The sequence below is a fragment of the Chlamydotis macqueenii genome, chromosome 11 (assembly GCF_036417535.1).
Source record: "Chlamydotis macqueenii isolate bChlMac1 chromosome 11, bChlMac1.mat, whole genome shotgun sequence".
Classification (NCBI taxonomy): Eukaryota; Metazoa; Chordata; class Aves; order Otidiformes; family Otididae; genus Chlamydotis; species Chlamydotis macqueenii.
In genome coordinates, this window is record NC_141566.1 from 15,419,479 (window position 1) to 15,440,139 (window position 20,661).

Sequence of the window (20,661 nt, forward strand, 5' to 3'; positions counted from 1 at the left end):
CGCTAAGGCTGAGACGATAAGAAATTTTCACATCTGAATGTATCCCACATGAAGATAGGGAGAAGGAAGAAGAGATTTAAATACAAAGGCCTTAAGACACAATTCTCCCATCTCTCCAGATTGGACAATGTCTAAACATCTGCCCTCCACCCGTAATACCCCAAGTCCTCCTGCAGCGTGCTCAGCTGGAAGGACCTTGGCCCCAAACACAGACGCATGGATGGGATTGCCGAGCCAGCACGGTTCAGAAGAGACGACTGTAAAGCTGAAGCAATAAGCAGGAGTTGAAATGAACTGCACTGCATCTTTGATGCAGGCTGAAAGTATCGACAGGAATCTGCTGAGAGGCACCAGCATGCTGCCTGTTTGTGCCTGGGTAACGACAGACAGCACGTGCTGCCTCTGCACCATGCTGCCCAGCACAGACAGAAAACACATTGGCTTATTTCCGCAGGTAAATCCTGACAAAGTCCCCCGGTCGCCCCAGCATTGCTCAGGCCGTGAGGGCAGCACGCTCTTCCCAAGCACAGAGGTACTTAATGCCAATTCCTGCATGGATGGGGAGACAGAGGAGTCATTTCTTGCTCAGCAGCAGTTTGGATTTAGTGAGAGGCTATCTAACCATAGAGAATATGTGTCGTCGTGCACGAAATGAAGAAATGACGAGGAAATGCTGCTTGGGGCTGAGAAGTCACAACAAGGCAAATTACAAGAAGCCATGCAAGGCATACTGCTGGGAAACATGCATGCCGGGACAGCCACACACGAGCTTGCAGATGGGTCGTAACAGCCAGCCCTCTACCAGATGGAAATGCCCATCTCTAACACAGCCAAATGCCTACACGGCCACTGAGGAATAGGAAAGAGCAGAAACCTGTACAAACGTGGGGTTTTTTTCTGATCCACAGAGAAGCTGTGAGGCTTTACAAGAAAAGCAGTAACAGTCCCTAAACATTCAAAAGCAGGAAAGTAATGAACTATGGTCGATTTTACAGGGTTCTCTCCACCTCACGTGCCCTTATATCTTACTTATCGTAAGACTGGAGGGGTCTTAAGTAAGTTCCCAGAAGTGACTGTAGTTCCTTCGCATAGTCTCGTTCTGTTTCCAGAATATTTTGCAACACCTAGGGTGAGAGACAGAGCACTGAGTAGATCTTAATACTAGTGACTAGTCAAAGGAACATGACATCAGCTTCCAAGGATGGAAAAGCATGGAAGTGTATTTTAAATGCATAAATTACATTTGTTGATGCAGAGCCCAGAACGTTCAGGAAAGCCCTGGGGGCCCAATTTTGGGATTTTACTTTGCAAACTGGGGGAGGCCTGGAAAGCGGGTGTTAAGGGCTGCTTCTTCTTCTCTGGCAAAGCACGAGGACAATGTCAGTTCGGACCTGAATTCAGTGTCTGACCCCTGAAAGGCTCATGCCTAGCCCTGCATGCACAACTGGCTGCCAAGGTATGCAAACAAATGATTTGTGCATGCATCCTGGGAGCACTGTTTGCACGAAGGCAGGCAACAATTTAAATGCAACAGTGTCCAGACCAAGGACGGCTCCTGTGGCAGCTCAAGCCAGGGCACAGCTCACTTGCCACTTGAAGGATGCACTGAGTCAGGTTTGGTCCTGCTAATCCATCTCAGCAGCCAATTCATCTCCAGCAGCCGGGTCGTTAGTGCTCAAGTTTCTCAGGGCAGAAAAGCTTTGGAGACAGTAGAGGTGGTTCCCAGCTCTCTGGACATATTGCTTCTGCTTTGCTTGGCTTGAAATATATTTAGACATGCTGATGAGCACGTTTCACCTCCGGCACCAAGAGCCAGGGACAGTCACATGCAGGCATTGTAACTCTTACACTGCAGGGCTCACCCTAGCCTGGACACAGCAGGAGGACACCTGCCCACCTTTGCTAGACATCATCGCTTCAGTAGCAAGATGGTAGGGGAGGTGATATTTCTCCAGCCCTTACGCAGCTGTGGCCCAGCCCTTTCCTCCAGCCCTTACCAGCTGCAGTCAGCCTGGCAGGCTGACCTGCTCCAAAGCCAAGCCCAGTTAACAAGCCAGGCTGTGAGCTGCAGTGGCTGCCATTTCTCGAGGGCTGCAGCTGCTGGCAGAGGCACAGGGCAGGCAGCTTGGGGTGCAACATCTCCAGACAAACCCAAGAAAGGGATCATGGATCAGAGCCCTCATTTGGCTTGCTTCACACCATGACATTATCTCCCCATCTTTATCAATGGGAGACAGCTGGCAGTCAAGGGCAAAGACTGGACCAGAGACACTGTGGCCAACACTGATCTCAAAGCTGCCACCCTTGCTATGCTATCTCAGTCTCCTACTTTGAGTCTCTGCTTTTGACATCTAGCAGCAACTTCCATTTGTGGTTTATCATCTCAACAGCCCTAAATCAAGGAAATGGCAACAGCTGTATTTAAATACAGTCACATCCCCAATTGTTACAAATTGCTTCAATGATTTCTAAGGGAAGGAGCCAGTTCAGAAGATTAATAAAATGCTACTTATTAAAATGTATGATCAGCACTTTAAAACTTACCACAGGGTAATAATTCTTTGTCAGCTGAGTGCTTTCAAGTCCTTTCAATGCTTTGGGAGAGAGTGGTTTATCTGTACAAAAAAAAAATACATCAATATATTACAGTGCACAGCTCTCATTATTCCAAAAGGAAAAGTCACTGCCGCATCACATTCAGCAAACATAACTTCACCCCTGTGAACACAAAACTTCAATTGCAGGGTTTGTTTCCCCGCTTCCGAAAAACCTGGAGCAAACGGAAGGCGTGCATGGCACCGAAGGCAGACGAATGAGTCGCATCAGAAGCACCACGCAGCCTCTGCCAACTAACTTACAGGTTTGCTCCGAAATCCCTGGCTGCAGCCCAGTGTCTGGCACTCTTTGGAGCTACAGTGTGGCTTCATTCAGCCCACAAAATTTGGGTTTTAAAACTGGGTGTCTGTGAGAAATGCTGGATACAGCAATTTATTCCAGGTGATTCACTTGAAGCCAACACCAATCAATATACTGAATCCTGACCCCCGCAGTCATTTGTTGATGCAAAATCCTTCTCTGAATGAAGGCAGATTTGAATAAAAAGCTCACACAAACCTGGAAGTCAATTCCCATCTTCTGCATCTGCTAAATCCCTGCGGATGTCTCCAGCACGGTACGCACATGCACACACTCACACACACACATGTACAAGTCTACTCCATTTTTCCTTCCCTAGAGAAGCCCATTCCCTGCCAGGAGCCTGCCAGCTCTCCCAGTTCCGCGGCAGCACCATTACCCCTCCAGACTGGGACAGGTCGGCAGCACAAGGCTGCACCGCCAGCCCTGGCCACGCTGCACACCTTGTACTGAAACGCCTCTGTGTCGTGAGGAGCAGCCAGTCTCTCATTTCTCCATGCAGTCACTCGCAGAAGGCAATTACCTCCACACCGATAGCAGGGGAGAAGCTCAAAATTGATAAATTTAGCCCCTGGAAACTGCAGCTTGATGTATTGTCTAATTATTGCCCTTGTAGAGTTTCCTGTCACTTCCAGCCAGGAGCTCTGTGCCTCATTTAAAGACCCGGAGGAGCTTTGCTCCACGCAGCTAGTTATTTCCACCCAAAGGGCACACTGAGGACACAGTGGAAGCACAGACACTGCTGAAAAAACAAGTAACTCGATTCAGAGTGACAAGTCTCACACTTTGCAGGCGAGGAAAGCAGCTCCCGCTGGCTGGCAGCGAGGCTTCCCCGCAAGCTACAGCCTCCAGGCAGCGGTCCTGGGGCAGGAGAGGATTAGCTGATGGTCCCTGCATCCATCATCTGCAACACAGCCACGAGTCCTGAGCAAGCACAGTCTGGGGGAATAAACCCTCCTCCCACGTGAAATGGGTGCTGGAAAGAGGATGTGGAGAGAAAAGCTCTGCAGATAAAAAAAATCGGATGGTCTCCTACATCAGGATCAACGCAGACTCACCCTTGGCTTCAATGAGGTGCTGTCATTTCATGCAGCTCCCACCTGATTTTCCCCATGGGACTGAAGTCTGCTCTCCTTCTCTAAAAAAGCATTTATCTTCTCCATTCACTGACTTAATTAGTGATTCCTGGGTTGTGCTAGTCAAGCCTTCAATCTCTGCTGCAATGTCCTGCTCCAGCTCAGACATCATTTCCCAGAGGGAAATAGCAGGAGATGAGATATCCTAACAATGATTTTTTCATTGTTAGGATATCTCACTGGCCTAATTCTGAACACTCACTCATTAGTTTTATTCTCCCCTCCTTTGCTTTTTTTTAATTTTCTCTCCTTTGCTTTTTCACTTGCAAGTGCGGGAGCAAGGATGTCTAACAGGGGCTGTACACTTTGGAGCCACTTTGCAGACCACCCTTGATATCTCAAGGCATTTATGGCCAGGGCTGATCCGGTGTTGGATACCTGGAGTACCAGGGGCACTTAGTGAACAATCCAGACCGAATGGAATTGTTATGTTTGTGAGCAGCAGGCCTCAAGGACATCACTGAAGCCGCTTGTGAGAAAGTACTGAAGCTGCCTGTAAGAAAGTACTGAAGCCACCTGTGAGAAAATAATGAGGCCGCCTGTGAGAAAGTAATGAAGCTTCCTGTGAGAAAGTAAACGAAGCAACCTTGAGAAGAAGGAAAACAGCTGGCATACGTGACTGGGGGCTGAATGTGAAGCAGGGTGCAGGTGGAGAGGGCCGTGCGCGTGAACATAGAGACTTAACGAATCATATTTTAGCTAGGAGCGCGTGCATGATATAGTTAACCAATTAGTAGAGAGCTTGCGCATGATACGGAATTAGAAGGGCTATATTAACCGGGATGTATCAACAATAAATTGGCATTTGCTTGATCATATTGGTCGTCAGCAGTGTCCGTTACTTCCGCGTCAACAGGTGGCGCCCGAACAGGGACCCTCAGATCGGCGTTGGTCATCCCGACGGAACCGAAATAGGAAAAGAAGAGGGGGCGGAAGCCGGTCGAAGGCGAGTGCTGCCCCGGCACTCGGGAAGTCGCTATAGCGCAAAAAGGTACAAAAGGTACGGAGGGAATCTCGTCTTGGCCAGGCGAGCGGCCGGGGAGGAGATGGGGTCCACACTGACCAAAGAGGAGTCAGCAGTGGTTAAGCTCCTCCAACATATGCTCTCTATGAGAGGACTGAGTTATGACTCGGCCGTCCTAGAAGCTTTGCTGCAGTGGGCAAAGAAAAGGGAATTAATCTCCACAGTTGATGATGCTTTTGAACTCCCGACATGGGAGAAGATAGGAAAAGAGCTGTGGGATGAAAAAAGTAAAGGATCAAAGGAGGCGAGCAAACTCTCCACCGTGTGGAGGCTAATTAACGAAACATTGATAAGCATGAAAGCCGAACGTTCAGTTGCCACATCTGCTTTTGTGGCCTTAACTCCAGCCGGCAGGTCCACCTCCGCTACTAGCATGCCGTTCTCGGGTTTAACGAGCCCTGCCGCCGCCCCGGCTCGTGCTGAGGGTGGGGGGGTTCGAGTCCCAGCAAGGACTGCAGGAGCTGCAGCCACAGCCCCTATAACTATAGATATACAAGCACCAGAAGGAAAAACTGCCGAAAGCCTTTCACCATCAGATGTACCACCACCAGGCACCCCGCCACACTGCGCCAGTGCAGGCTCAGAGTCACGAGCCTTTTCGCCGGCGCCAGCAGCTCCGGTTTATCCCCCGTTACCACCTTCTTCCCTGCCACCACGGCATGAGGAAGAGGGGGATGAACATTCATCCGGCTTGAAGGATGCACAGCTGCAAGAGACACTAAAAAGGCTAGAAGCCCTAGAGGTTCGCCTAGAAGCGTCGCTGGGAAACTTGTCAACTCCTTCGCCTGTGCCACATCGAGACCTGTCAGCATCCAACCTATTCGTTCCGAACGGAGCATCGGGTGAGATCAGTCTTTTTGCACCTTTGCAAGGGACGCCGGCGGGAGGGGCCGGGGTTTTGAATCCGATAGTGCAGTGGAAAGAGGTGATTCGAGGTGCTTTGATAGAAGGAGAGCCTTTGCCCATGGCATTTCCAGTTGTGACCAATAATACTGGGAGAAGTGTGTGGCAAGCATTAGACTGGAAAATATTGAAGGAAGCTAAAAGTGCAGTTACTCAGTATGGGCTAAAATCATCATATACTCAATCTGTGTTGCAGCATATTTTTTTTTGTCACAGTTTTTAACTCCTTATGATATTAGAATGATTGTCCAGATGCTTTTGCTACTGTCACAGCAGCTGCAGTTCTTTCAGTACTGGCAGGCTGCTTGTGATAGGGCACCTGCAACGCCTCGACAACAGGGTGATCCATTATTCGGGGTGCAAACTCAAATGCTGATGGGAGTGGGACCCTACACACGATCTGATTGGCAAGCGCAATTTGCTACCGAAGTGTTACAACTGGGCCAAGATTTGGCTTATAGAGCGCTTGCTAGGGTGTATGATGAAAAGTCCGGACCTGCCGTTACGTCAGTAAGGCAAGGTCCCACAGAACCATATGGGAAATGTATTGATCGGTTGCACACCGCAATTATGGCTCACCCTGATCTGGATGATGACATGAAAGCAAAGTTCTTAGATATGCTTGCCTTTAATAATGCTAACAAAAAAAAAAAAAAAAAAAAAAGCCTAAGAGAGCCCTTAAGAGCCCTTAGTGTGCTGCCAAAAGGATCTAGTACAGGGCAACTGCTGGAAGCTGTCGAGCGAATGTTAGAACAAGAAAAGGCTCCGGTCATGGTTGCTGCTGTAGGTGCAGCCGTTAAACCGTTGATATCAATAAAGCAGTGCGTGATTAACTGTCTGTAACCCCCATTCCCTCTTCCCGCCCCCCATCCCTGTCCCGCTCAGGGGTCAGGGGAGGGAGGTGGAGATGGTGTTGGGCCTGGGAGGAGGGAGGGGTGGGGGGAGGTTGTCTTGTTCCTTTTTTCATTGTCCTGCTTTGGTTTTAGTGATGGTCTGTTTTTTGCCTGTAGCGGTGGCTTTAAGGATCCCTCCCTATTCTTGTCTTAAACCTCGGGTTTTAGTTTTCTTTCCTCCTATATGCCCGGGGCCACAGCCGCCGCCAGGCGCCCCCACCCCCCCGCCCCTGACGTGGTTAACAGATACTCCTGTCTGAGTCGAGCTTTGTATAAGTGGAAGGACCGTTCCCTCTTATAACATGGGGGAAGGGATACGCTCATGTCTTTACAGGAGCAGTAAACAAGTGGATCCCTGTCTGTCTCATCTGCGGGTATTTCAGAACATGTTTGATTGACCTGCCAGATACCGGTCGGACAGCAACTCTGTGTAAAACAGCAGCAACCACGAGTGCTGAGTGCTAAAACTACAAAAGATGGAACTTTTTGGGATCAGTAAAGATGGACTTCTGTCTATTTTTTAACTATTCAAGAACTAATGTTTCTAGAGGGGTAATGACTGTAAATGCTTTAAGATCTACACATTGCAACGACACAGCATGACGTAATCATGCGAGCACATATCAAAATCTAGACAGCATAAAAGACCTAAACGAAGCATACATAGCATTGAATCTGATTGCCAAGACAATACAGAGTTTTGGAAACTAAGTAAAATTATTGCTGCTTCAGTCTTTACACCTGGTGTGGCAAGTGCCTAGGCATTAACTATGCTAAATAAATTGGACTGTTGGCTTGCTAAGCAAATAAATACAACTGCATCGGCACTATTAACGCTGTTAACTGATGTAGATTCTATATACTATGCTACTTTATAAAACAGAATCGCTGTTAGCCTGCAGAGCACATATTTGACAGGCCTTGTTGTATGCACTGGCCATGCATGCAGCAACACCTAGTCAGTACTCTTTCACTGAATCTGCTGAGGGTATAAACAGAGGTGGCTCGGAGCGGAGGGGAGAGGACAGACCCAGAGCACACTTTATTTACAACAGGGGACGCCCTGAAGGTGCTGCGCCTGTCTCCCTTCTCTGCTCTGACCCGGCTGATAAACAGCCTCTTGCTCAGCGGTGTCTTTCGCATAGTTGGGTTAGTAACAGAATAGATCAGCAATAGATTTTTTTATTATTATTAGCACAAAATCATGACTGTCAGGATTTTGATGGGCTTTGCTGCATGAATCTGTCTGATCATTCGGAATCTATTCACAAAAGTATTCAAAACTTGCAAAAAGGAGTACAAAAACAGCAACAAAGTGATGGTTTTGATATTCAGAAATCTTTTGGTGACTTGATATAAGCTTGTTACTAATAGTTGTGGGATGCTTATTCATTCCTTTTATATATGTATTTTGATCTATATTCTGTGTCTTAAAATGTGTGCAGACTTTAACAGATAAAGCGTTGAAACAAGCCTCTTCTCATAAAAAAAGAAGGGGGAGATGTGGTATTTTGCTGAGCCAGTATGGTATCAGTGAAAGCACACCGACCTTGAGGGAGGAATGCAATCATGCTCTCAGGAAGAAAGCCATGGAATGAGAAGGGAAGCTTTAAGATACAAAACATTGTTAGCAGAATTTATGGCTTGTTTCAACAGAGGCCTGCAGAAAACTAGTCATTGCTCTTATAGATAAGTTACTGGAGTTGTTATATCTATAATAGTAGAAGAATGTTATAGTAGAAAATTACTAGAAGGTAGTGAAACTTAGCTTTGCTTCATAATCATGAATATGTATAACGTGTGATCAGTAATTTTATTAACTAAGCTTGTGTGTGGCATAATTGGGTGGTTGCTGTCCTTGGTTAAAATCGGAATTGTGATACTAGGCATCATACTAGGCATAATCATTAACATACCATGCTTGCAAAAAATGATTAACAACTCAATACAGACAATCTGGCTAATAAAAAAAAAAAAAAAAAAAAAAAAAAAAAAAAAAAAAAAAAAAAAAAAAAAAGGGGAGATTCAGTAGAGGCCTACATGAACCTAGTTGATATTGTAGTAAAATAAGGTCAGGAGTACCAAAAAGGGCCATAGGAGGACCATGTTATTTTGGAAAATTGATAGTGTTTGCTCCACCTATGAGAACATTACGGTATCATACGCGAGCAAGAAGATCGCTAAAAGTATTGACTCCCCATTGTGACGGCAATTTAACCCTGTTGGGTACAGCTGAGCGGATAGCATTATCTTTATTTGTTCCTTGGGCAGCAACTGCAAAAACTTTAGCTAACTTAAATAAATTAGCTTGTTGGGCACAAAAGCAAATGAATTTAACCTCTAGCATGTTATCAGGATTATTAGAAGACATGGATAGCATGCGTCATGATATTTTTGCAGAATCTAGCAGCCATTGATTTTTTGTTATTAGCGCATGGACATGAAGATTTTGAAGGTATGTGTTGCATGAATGTTTCTGATCACTCTAAGTCGATACGCTATCAGTTGGCAGAGTTATGATGCAACATGCATGCAATACAAGTGGAAAGCAGGTTAACAGACTGGTTGAAATCCTTGGGGGTCACAGGCTGGCTAAAAGATTTGATAGTTTATGGGTTGGTATTATTGACGGGTTTGCCGTTGACACTGATGATTTTGGGGTATATTTAAAAATGCTTTGTGAAAGCTATGGAACGTATGATGAAAGTGGGTCTGGATTGTTCAAAACAAAAAGGGGGATTTGTTGGATACCTGGAGTACCAGGGGCACTTAGTGAACAATCCAGACCGAATGGAATTGTTATGTTTGTGAGCAGCAGGCCTCAAGGACATCACTGAAGCCGCTTGTGAGAAAGTACTGAAGCTGCCTGTAAGAAAGTACTGAAGCCACCTGTGAGAAAATAATGAGGCCGCCTGTGAGAAAGTAATGAAGCTTCCTGTGAGAAAGTAAACGAAGCAACCTTGAGAAGAAGGAAAACAGCTGGCATACGTGACTGGGGGCTGAATGTGAAGCAGGGTGCAGGTGGAGAGGGCCGTGCGCGTGAACATAGAGACTTAACGAATCATATTTTAGCTAGGAGCGCGTGCATGATATAGTTAACCAATTAGTAGAGAGCTTGCGCATGATACGGAATTAGAAGGGCTATATTAACCGGGATGTATCAACAATAAATTGGCATTTGCTTGATCATATTGGTCGTCAGCAGTGTCCGTTACTTCCGCGTCAACAATCCGGAGCCATAAAACCAGCACCACGCACACAACAGGCCCCTGTCTAAGGTAAGCCCTGAGGGCACATTAAGGAATGACATTTAGATTGTGTAAAAAATCAAGTTTTCTGTCACACAATGGCCTTGGAAACACAACAGGGTGAGCTGCTTGAACAGATATGTAACGCTACACGGCAGTTAGCCAGGGGCATGCTCCATGTCATCATGTCCCCACACCTGGTTAAAATCACATCACAGAAAACGTTAAGGACACTGAAGACAAAGCTCAATAAAGGCAGATGTCATCAGATGAATCATTTCTTTCCTCTTCCTTTCTCAATATCGCCTGTAGCTTCGCAGCAGAAAATGCATCTGAGGGAAAATGTACTGCGTGAAATTAGCCATCGCTGTGGACAAAACCAGGGGACCGTTCCCTGTGGCCATATAGTTTTTGTTGGTTTCTTCACTGAGACCATGAGCATCCACCACTGCGGGGATCAAATGTAAACACATTGCCTGACTGAGGTCTCTAACAAAAAGCTAATTCTGCACTCAGACACTGAATGACCTGGCAGCTCCCCAGGACAAAGGGGACCCACGCAGACATCTCTGTCCTCGTCCTCCAGCGACGTCCCCACTCCCGTGTGCTGGGGCTTGAGGGAGCGATAGAAATGCAGGATGTGCTGGGGAAGAGGGCGAAGCAGCTCTCAAACAACTCATGCGAAAGGCTAGGCTTTACCCTTCTGGCCTCGTTCATCCCTCCATTAGCCCTGCTGCTTTAAGGAGACAAATGGTCCTTAATGAATAGCAGCCATTTCCTGAAGGCACAAGGATCTACACTGCATTATACCACTGTCATTCAATCAGCCCTTGAAAGCAATTTGCTTACCAGTGGATTTGATTTCTCTGACGTAGTTGCTTGGGAACCAGCCTGTTTTTCCATTCAAGGTCCCTTCCCACCAGCCCCCTTCTTCAACCCGGGTGACATAAATAATGTCTCCCTTGTTAACAGAGAGTTCATCCTCATTGGTCTGCTTAAAATTGAACCTGGCCTTTACCACCAGCTGATGACTGCCATTCTCGGTCATCTCCTAAGGGAAGAAACATGGAAAAACATCAGTAGAGTCCAAAAAAGCAGAAGCCACTAGGACAACCTATTGTTCTTTCTTTGTTGTGACAGCTGTTTTTTCACTATCGCTCTTTGTAACAGCAATAATGTCTTGCTTTTGTGTAAGCACTCCTGTCAGAGGACCACAAGGTCCCTCCCAAGCACTAATTTAGTTTCACAGTGCAATAGAGGGCATATAAGAATCGCTCTTCTCATGTCACAGAGAGGAGCACCGTGGTTTGGAGAAGCCATGAGACTCTCTCCAGCCAGGGCAGCAAAGCCGTTGTGGAGATCACGGGAGAATAAGCCCCTCTGGTGTGCTCAACCCAGAGGTACCACTCATGCCACTCTACCCCCACAGCCACCAAACCCTTGACGAAATGTTAAATAAAGGATACCACAGGCTTGGACTGTCTCTTTAACACCCTCGCTGACTGTGAAGCCGTGCCGTTGGAGTCAGTGTGGGGACCTCCAGCCGCAGAGCTAAGAGACGATAGATGTGAACATGGCCCTTTTGACGGCTGATCTGGTGAGACAAAAACAATATCTAAATTTTACCCAACTGTCCATCATCCCTCTGCATCACAGCAAAGCAAAGAGTAAAGCCTGTAACAAAAAGAAGAACAGGGCACAACAGCTGAAGGAGCATCTATCAGAGCAGAATAGCAAGTGTATTGCATCTCCAGTGTGGGTACTCCTAGTTAACTGTGGAAGATGGTTTTGCCGGGTTGGGTTAACCCTTCCATGACGGAAGAAGCTGAATTGCATCCCAAGGCATTCCTAGGTTATGCCAGCTCTGCAGCCACGCATCCAATCACAGTATGTTTTTAAAATCCTCCTTAAAATGGCAGAAAAACAGAATAATGCTCAGCCCAACACTGCCCAACTGGGAATGTTTCTGGTATGTGAGTAAGCACTGTTGAAGGTGTTTCAAAGTTCAGCTAGCAAGTGAGCGCTCATAGATCACCTCTGCAGCTGCAGCGTGGGCTTCCCCGCTGAGTGGGGAAGAATGCTGAACAGCTGGTCAACACAATTGCTTCTCTATTTAGATAAGTCCTTCTGGGTTCATCATACAGCTGAGAGGGGCTAAGCACAATTTTGATTACTGTTCGTGGACTGTTGCCATTACCATGTGAGAAAGGGATTCAGACTGCACTGAGGAAGGACAGGAGTGTCAACCCCAGGAGACTGGCAGCCCACGGAAAGGCTCAGACCATCCCAGCAGCTCTTGGAGTTGCCTCCTTCACATGCTCAAAGCTCATAGTTTTGCAAACTTGTCTTTGGGCTTGTTCCTGCCACCGCCTGCCTGATGCTGGAAATAATGCTGCTGCTCTGACACATAACTATTTTTCATTATTAATGATTTGTTTCTATATTGATACAAAAAAAAACCTGCCAGAGGGTAGAAAGTTTCCTGGTCACAATTGCCCGGCAATGAGGCTGACTCAGTGGCCTCACCACCAAGAGCAGTCCCAGATCCTGCAGGACCTGGCAGCACTCAGCCCTAGAATCCTTCTTGGATGCTGCAGAGCGGTAAAGACATGGGATTCAAGCCACTCAGTAATTCTCGGTGCTTTTCTGCTACTGTACTTCACACCACACTGTGGGACAACACTCACATCACCTCTTTTCTATGTGCCATGGTGCCCAAATGAAGCAACAGCAGACACCATTTCAGTAAATTGTGAAGCACTTTTGAGATTTGCCTTGTAGCTTCCTTTTTAGATTTAAGAACATCTCTGCATCTCAGGAGCTGTTGTTTTCCACCTGCCCATGGGCCTCAAAAGGAGGACAGAGAAGAGCGGTTTGCAGGTATTGCTGTGCTGGGTGTGCAAGTCTCCTGGACAATGTTTGGGAGTTCTCTGGAAACGCTGCAAGAGGAGAGGGTGAACAAGCCACCAAACTCTTAAGACTGTTGTGCCCCGATTCTTCTCCAGTCAGAATGTTAACATGGAAAAATCATTCTGAAGGGGAAGTTTGGTAGGAGGTACAGGAACTCAGCTGGGCTTTTTTTCTCCCCAGAGGATTTTTGTTTCAATAGGAAAATACCTCATCCTTAGATTGGACCTGGAGCAACACAAATTGTCAGCTCTTGGAGAAAGGACTTGCTTTGTCTTTCTCCAGCACCTTGCACAATGGGGACCAGGTCTGCGACTACAACTTCCAGGCGCCGCTGCCTTACAAACCCGCAACCATTACCATACACATGCACCAGTCCACTCAGTCCATGGTCCAGCAACAGCACGTTAAATCTTGTGTGCTCACAGTGCGTCAGTTTTCTCTCTTGCCCTGCTCATTACACGACTGCCTGATGATCGCATGGTGAATTCCCAGCTCTCTGGGCTGCGGCAACAGCAAAACCCCTCTGTATGGAAAACCCATTTTGCAAACACAGAATGGGTTTTTTTTCTGTGAAGCATCCTGATATTTGAGCAGCAGCGGTTTTGGCTGCTCCCGGCGACTCATGGGCCAGGAGGAGCGGCCGGCTGCCAGTGTGAGATGTTCTTCCCCTGATTCCTTCTAAAAAGGGAGGGCATAAACCACGAGTCCAGACTTCTCCACTTATTCAAGCCATCAGCAACAGTCCCACGGAAATGACTCGATTACCGTAGACTTTATGCTTCTTCCTGCCCCTCCCAATCTTCCAAAGCTTTATAAATATCTGCAGCAACCTAGAAACAAATGTAAAACTGACTCTGACAGTTTGGCAGGGAAGTGTATCATTTATATTGCATCATGACAGCATCCTATTTTATGCCTGGCCCAGCATGGAACACTGCTGCCATATGTTGCTTAAACTACAGTTAAAATAGCTGGGTTTTCTGCTCACATTCCTACACTATTTTTGGCAGATGAGCCTCACCAGATCCAGCACAGCTGGTTTTCCTCCCTTGCCCTCTCTTTCAGATAAAAGCATCAAGCTCTGTATTGCTGTTATTTGATGGACAGCTGCTACAAATGATGTCTCTAGCTATTTGCATAACAAGATTCACAAAGGATTTGGACTTCAAATAGAAGTCCAGAAACACCTTCTCACAGCACTTCCTTAGCTGTCACCTACTTCCCTCCGCCTCTGACAAGGGTGTTGGGATGTAGCAGCTCTGGGGGTATCGGGATGCACAGGCATGCCAGAGCTCTGGCAATAGCAGGAGCTGTCTAGCCAGTACCAGGCTTGTCCTGATGCTCCATTCAGCCCTTGGCCTCTGGCGAGACAGACAACCGGGCCATCTGCAGTGGCGGTTTGTAGGACACAGGCTCCTGCTCCTCAGGAACTTGGCCAAGCCACCAAAAAGCAAACATTTCAGACATGTATTTATTTTACCCTGTACTTTTCCCAAGGGCGCTCTCTGCCTGAGCAACTAATTATATCGCAAGCATTGCGCTTTTTAACATTTAAACAGAGAAAGCATATGTTCAAACAGATGTTTGCCATGAAACCAAGAGGATCCTAGCTTCCCTATAGCCCTGTCAGTAACGTGTGGTAGAAATTATTCCCCAGCAGAGCCCCATCCCAAGCTCACCAGGTGACTGCACGGGTGAGCTGGGACATGGGTGGCTGCAAGAACCGAGCTGGGGCTGCAAATCAGGGGACTGCAGCCTCGCCGCCCCACCGGCACATACTCCATCGCATCCCTCCGATCCAGCACAGAGGAAGGAAAGTTTCTCACTCTTTTTGCTTTCAGAATAATGAAGCTAATGTCAATCATAATGACAGCATTTGCAAAGGCTGCTCCCACAGTCTAGGAAATCTGCATTTTATAACCCACATCATATTGAACTGCAAGAGCTTTCTACATGCAGTCGCTGGGTGCTGTCATTTAATGGAGCGGTAAGAAGCTGTGAGGAGATGTGCGGAGCCTGAACTGCCATCCACTGACTTCTAGGGAGAGAGCTGGCAGCATAGCTGAGTGCTGGCTGCAGAAAGGCAGTCTAAGAAGCCGAATTTCTTCAGAGCAGCATCTTACACACATACACACACATGTATGTGTGTGTATACATATAAATATTATTATCATGCATTAATTATTATTATATATGTTGCTGTTTATATAACATCTACATTATAGTGCAATTACAATAGCTTATATAACATATTTTTTTATATATGATTTTACGAAGCCTTGCATCAGAACAGGACAAAGATGAAATGGGAGGAGAGGGTCCTGTCCCAGCAACGAGGTTTCATGGAACACTCCAGCAGCTTCTGTACTTGCAGAAGAGAACCCAAAAGCATAAACTCAGTTGAAACAGAAATGAAACAACTGAGAAAACCACTGCAAATCAAATCTAGGCAAAATGCAGTCAGTCAACAGAAAAAACCTTCCCATGGAAGGAAAATCATGGGTTTGGGGTTTGAATTTTTATACTTTAATTGCCTAAAATGTAATCTGCAACAGGGAAATTGAGCTCTCCCCCTGGTGCTGGACTTTGGTGAGTGTGCAGGATTCTCTGTGCAGATCCACTTGCATGACAGGGGGCCATAAAGGCTTTCCACCCTGCAAACTCTTCAGACCTGCAGACCTGCTCCCCGTCCCCTCAGAAAAGGGACCCTGGTCCTCTCACCCCTCCCCAGAGCACCATGCTGTCACCGTCCTCCCCGTTGAACTTCTCCTTTCATAGCCTATGTGACTGAACGGCATTTTAAAGCAGCCTGTGGAGAACAGCTACATATTTGGGATGGAAACAAGAGGAGCTGATTTGCTCTGCTGCAGCAGCCTGCTCCTGCACCCAGGGAGGCAGAACAAGCCATCAGCTTGACTCCCAAATCCGGGAGCCTATTCCACAGACCCCGGGAGAGGAGAGAGAGAGAAACATCAATACAATTGACTGAGCATCCGGCAACAATATTTGTTTCGACAGTCAGTAAAGACATTATGCAGACGGATCTGGTTTTTTTCTTTGGCTTTAAAAAAAGCTTTAAAAAGCTTTAAAATCTGACATTTGCATTTTGGGAGGTTCACGCTCATCTGCACTGAGGTTCCTTTATGATGACCTGATTTGAGGTCCCTTAGTACTGTCAAAACCGAGCAGATATCCCTTAGTGTAAAGCAATAATCAAGCTCTGCAAAGTGCGTACAGCGACTCTGAAATGTCGCATCTAAACTCAGAGTTGGTAGAAGCATGAAATGTCAACTCCACTGTCCAGCATCTGGCATCAGTGCTGGCTAAACAACTTGCCAAGCCTCCAGAAATCATCATAAACTAGGAATTACTGAAAAAAAAAAAAAAACCCACCCTAGCATACATTCAAGCCAGAATTTGAAAAGATGACAGAAAAAAAGTCCCTTTTATCTTACCTTCGGTAGCTTTATTTACAGCTGTTAATGTACTCAGGACCTTGGAGAACTGTTCTCCGGTGTACAAATCATGTGGATCAAACACCTGCAAAAGAGGAACTTGGTCAGTTGATCCCAAAACATCTCACTCCGTCCGTCTGAGCAGCCCACGTTGCCAGAAGATGACAGTGAGGATTAAGCAGTCTGTACGTCTCTGCAGGGAAACGGTGTTTATTCAGGGCTGACAAGTCGCATTTCCTTTACATCGAGTGAATTCCTGGGGCGCCAGTGGCAGGCAGCATGGGAAGGGCAGGGGGACCCACTAGCGCTTGGAGCATAGTGCTGGGGACAGGGAAGCAAGAAATCCGTGCTGTCTGCAGAGCAGGGACTCCTCTGAAAATCATGGAGAAGGTTATTGCTTGCCTTGAGGGAAGGAAAGATTTTGCTGCTATTTTTGTTATCGAAAGCTGAAGAGGTTGAGGCTGTACGTATGTACGTATGTATATACATATGTATTTTCAATAGTAGAAGAAACACACAGAATTTTCTGCTATTGCAATATGGCATATATAATACATTTCCTTTTTTTTTTTTACAAGAAGCCAAAACCAGTTATTTCATGTGCAAAAAATTCCACTCTAAAGAATTTCGTGTTGCTAAGCCTCAATGTCAAAACAGATACACACAGTTAGCAAGGGCTTACTTTCTGTGACTGGTAACGTGGACCTTATACACCCAGACCTTCAGAAATCACCCCCAGCACAATGAGGGGCAATTTGAGTCTCCAAAACACCGCAGTCCCCTCTAACACCTGAGAAATGCCCTCGAGTTCATACAGACTGTACAAATCCTTCCATTACTGAAGCAAAGATAAGCAATACAAAAAGCCCCTGTTACTGGTACCACCAAGGAACCATCTGCTAATCCTCAAATACACGCTGTCTTGCAGATGGAGACCACAGATCCACAAAACCAATGAACAGCAAAGATGATTTTAAAGCTCTCCTGGCAGATAACATCTACTTACAAACACTTCCAATGCACTAAAGAGCATATCCTGCTAAATAAGTACACAAGCCTTAACTACCTTTACGGTAATACTGCTCTTTAAAATGGCCCTTTCTTGCTTTCCACATATAGCTCCTCGAGTACACTTCACGTATTTAAAATAGGAAGGGGACTGGCCTCTTCCGCAGCCCTGGATGCTCGCGGCATCTCCTCCTCTCAACACATCAGTGCAGCAACAAAGTCCAACACAGGCAGTACAAAGGCTGCTCTTTGTTGAGAATATATTTAAAAATTGACTCAGCCACTCAATACTGGGAGAAAGGCTTTACCCTGAAGAAATTTAATCCATGCTCAGAGGGAGAACAGCCTGCTGTCATTACAAATATTAAAATCAGTAGCTCCACAGCTCTGATCGTATCTACCACTCTATATTTTGGGGACATCCTCACCTACCTTCGCCTGTTTCCAAGCTGATCTATCACCCACACTCGCTTGGGTTTGCTCCTTTGGACCACGCAGACCCCATCCCCTCTGCCAACCACTGCGTGAACTAGTTTTCCTGCCTTGCAATTGCAGCCGGTGCTATCTGAGCATCGCCTCCAGCCCTACGCAGCGATGTTAGCCTCTCCATGGAAAGGGAGACGGTAACAGAGAGCCTGGGTGTGCGCTGACCCTGTTGGCAGCTGCTGGAGGATGCAATGTTACAGTAACGCGCCTTCACCTTCCTCCCAAGCAGAAAAGGAAAGCAAACAGCGATGGGGATGTCTGCCTGCATCTCCCTGGTGTGTCATTTTCTCAGTCATATCCTTTTTCTTCCACTTCAGTAAGTCCAGAAAAACAAGTCCTGCCTTGAATGAATGGCACCGTTTTTGTTTTTTTTTTTAAAGGGCCAAAGTAGTAAAACACATCCCAGATCTCTCAATGCACAAAATAATGCTGCAAGCTCAGAGCCATCAGACTGGCAAAATCCAGAGAAAAAATGGTGACAGGAGGGATATGCAAAGAGATTGTAGCACAAAAAAAACCCCAAACAATAACTTCTAGCACTTTTCTTCACAGATAAATTGTCTGGAATAGCTACTGTGGAATAATGGCTATGTGGAAAACTCTTCTGGATCAGCCACTGTAATGTAAATATACTCCGCAATCTGTTCCAGAATAAATAAATCAAACAGAGAAGTCTTTATTTATGAGCTAAAAATTACTTTTTCCAGCACAGTTCATCCATAATTCCATTCCCAACTAAAAGACAAGCTGCAAGGCTAGAAGAAAAGGAGAGAGGGGAAAAGCTTTTTTGCTCTAGCTCATGGAAGATCTGGTGGATATAAGTAAAACTCCACTTAAATCTCTGGCTGTCATCTGAGGATCTCCCTTAAAATGCTTTTCCAACTTTCAGAATCACAGACTGCGGCTCCCCTTGGTGAAACACTCCAGCTGGCATCGCACCGGGAGAGAGAAAACCTGCACTGCCGCACTGCCAGCCCTCCTCCGAAAGACAGCGAGGTGAGGAGCGGCCGGCGCTCGCAGGGCAGTGAGTGGAAAGAGCACCCAGCTTTTCGAGAAGGACAAAAAAATCAAAGCCAAGTGCATCTAGCACCCAAAATCCCAATACAGCGACGGGAGTTGCAGAAAAGTTAGGGGAAACCGGGCTGCGTCTCAAGCCCGAGCTGTTCCATCTGCACAAACCATTTCCCCGGCAAACCTCAAGCTGGGTGCAAAGCCCAGAGCCTGGCGTGACCGCGACCCTCGATCCAAACCCGCGGGTCAGGGCTGGAGCCAGGCCGTCCCGGGCCCGCTCCCACCGCCAGCGACGCCGACCCTTTCGGGCGCTCCCCAAGCCCGACTGCTCCTCGCCAGCCCCTGCCTCCAGCGAACACCGGCGGGCGGCGGCGAGGCGGAGCTGGGGAGCCCCTCTCCCCGCCGCCCCCAGCCCCCTTTTCGGTGCCGCGACGCTTTTACACCTCGTATCCAACCCCCAAATCAGGTTCGCATTATGGGCAGCAACGAGCCGCGCTCCATCTCCAGCAAGCTCGGCAGGGACACCCGCGGGGACACCCGTGGGAGCTGCCCGCTGGGGGTAACACCCACGGGTGCTGCCGGGCGACACCCCCGACGGCCGGACACCCGCGGGGATCACCCGGTGACAGCCGCGCACGAACGAGCCGAGACAGCGGCGGGGCTTCCGCAGGACGGGGACGCCGACGAGGCCGGGCCGGGCCCGGTGCGGGTGCCCGCGGCGCGCTCGGTACTCACGGCGGCGGGCGGACGGGCACGGAGCCCCGGGGCATGGCGGCGGCGGGTGGTGCTGCGGCCCGCGGGCCGGCCGCTGCGGCTCTGACCCGGAGCCGGATCGCGGCGAGGGGAAGGGAAGGGAAGGGGAAGGGGAAGGGGAAGTGACAGGCGGCGCCGCCGCCCCGCTCCGCCCCGCCGCTCGCTGCGGGACGCGGCGCGGGGGCGGGGGGTTCGGCCGCAGCTCCCTCCGCCGGCCGCGGGCGGGAGGCGCGGGGCAGCCCGAGGGGAGGGGGGGCGGCAAGGGGACGGCAAAGGGGAAAAGGGAGAGAAGAAAGGGGAGAGGAGAAAGGGAAGGGGAAAAGGGGGGAGGAAGGGGAAAAGGGAGGAGAAAAGGGAAAATTAATCAGGAAAGAGAGGTAAGAGGAAAGTGAAGGAGAAAGAGAAGGAGAAAGGGAAAGGAAAGGAGAAAGGGAAAGGAGAAAGGAAGGAAAGGAGAAAGGAAAGGAAGAAAGGAAGAAAAGAAAAAAAGGAGAAAAAGGGAAAAATAGAAATGGCAAAAAGGAAAGGAAAGGGAAAAGGAAAGGGAAAATAAGAGAACAGGAAAAATGAGGGGGAAAGGATAGGAAAAGAAAGGAAAATCCAGGCTATTGAAATGGCAATTGCTGCGGTTTTGCACCACTGAGAAGGGAAACGCAGAAGGGCCTGCAGATGAGGCGCAGTTGTGGAGACAGTGAACTCTCAGAGGTGACATGTCCTCGCCATGGTGAGCACACTGCCTCTGCTGCACGTGCCCGTCTGTTCGGGGAACGCTCTCCTGCAGGGAGTGTGACAGTTCCCAGACACTGCAGCACAGCAGCGGGCTGCAGCGTGGAAAGGGACCGAAGCACTGCACTGACATCCAGCGTGCAGCCTGGCTCCAGGTCCCAACCCCACGCAGGGACACAGGGGTGTCAGAGA

The 20,661-nt window shown here is 47.9% G+C and overlaps 1 protein-coding gene across 3 annotated transcripts in view; it reads right to left on the bottom strand.

The window, feature by feature from the left end:
* Positions 1–20,661, bottom strand: part of ARHGEF6 (Rac/Cdc42 guanine nucleotide exchange factor 6) — a 46,638-nt gene that overhangs the window by 20,551 nt on the left and 5,426 nt on the right. For 2 of the 3 annotated variants that reach the window (XM_086756101.1, XM_086756100.1), the window contains exons 3-7: positions 16,486–16,570; positions 11,587–11,714; positions 10,970–11,171; positions 2,545–2,615; positions 1,030–1,124 (exon numbers count right to left, since the gene is read on the bottom strand). In XM_086756101.1, coding sequence (XP_086612227.1) covers positions 1,030–1,124; positions 2,545–2,615; positions 10,970–11,171; positions 11,587–11,714; positions 16,486–16,570 — 581 coding nt within the window. Of the gene's footprint in view, positions 1–1,029; positions 1,125–2,544; positions 2,616–10,969; positions 11,172–11,586; positions 11,715–16,485; positions 16,571–19,725; positions 19,843–20,661 lie in introns of those variants that run through there. The other variant, XM_086756102.1, reaches the window with a different exon arrangement.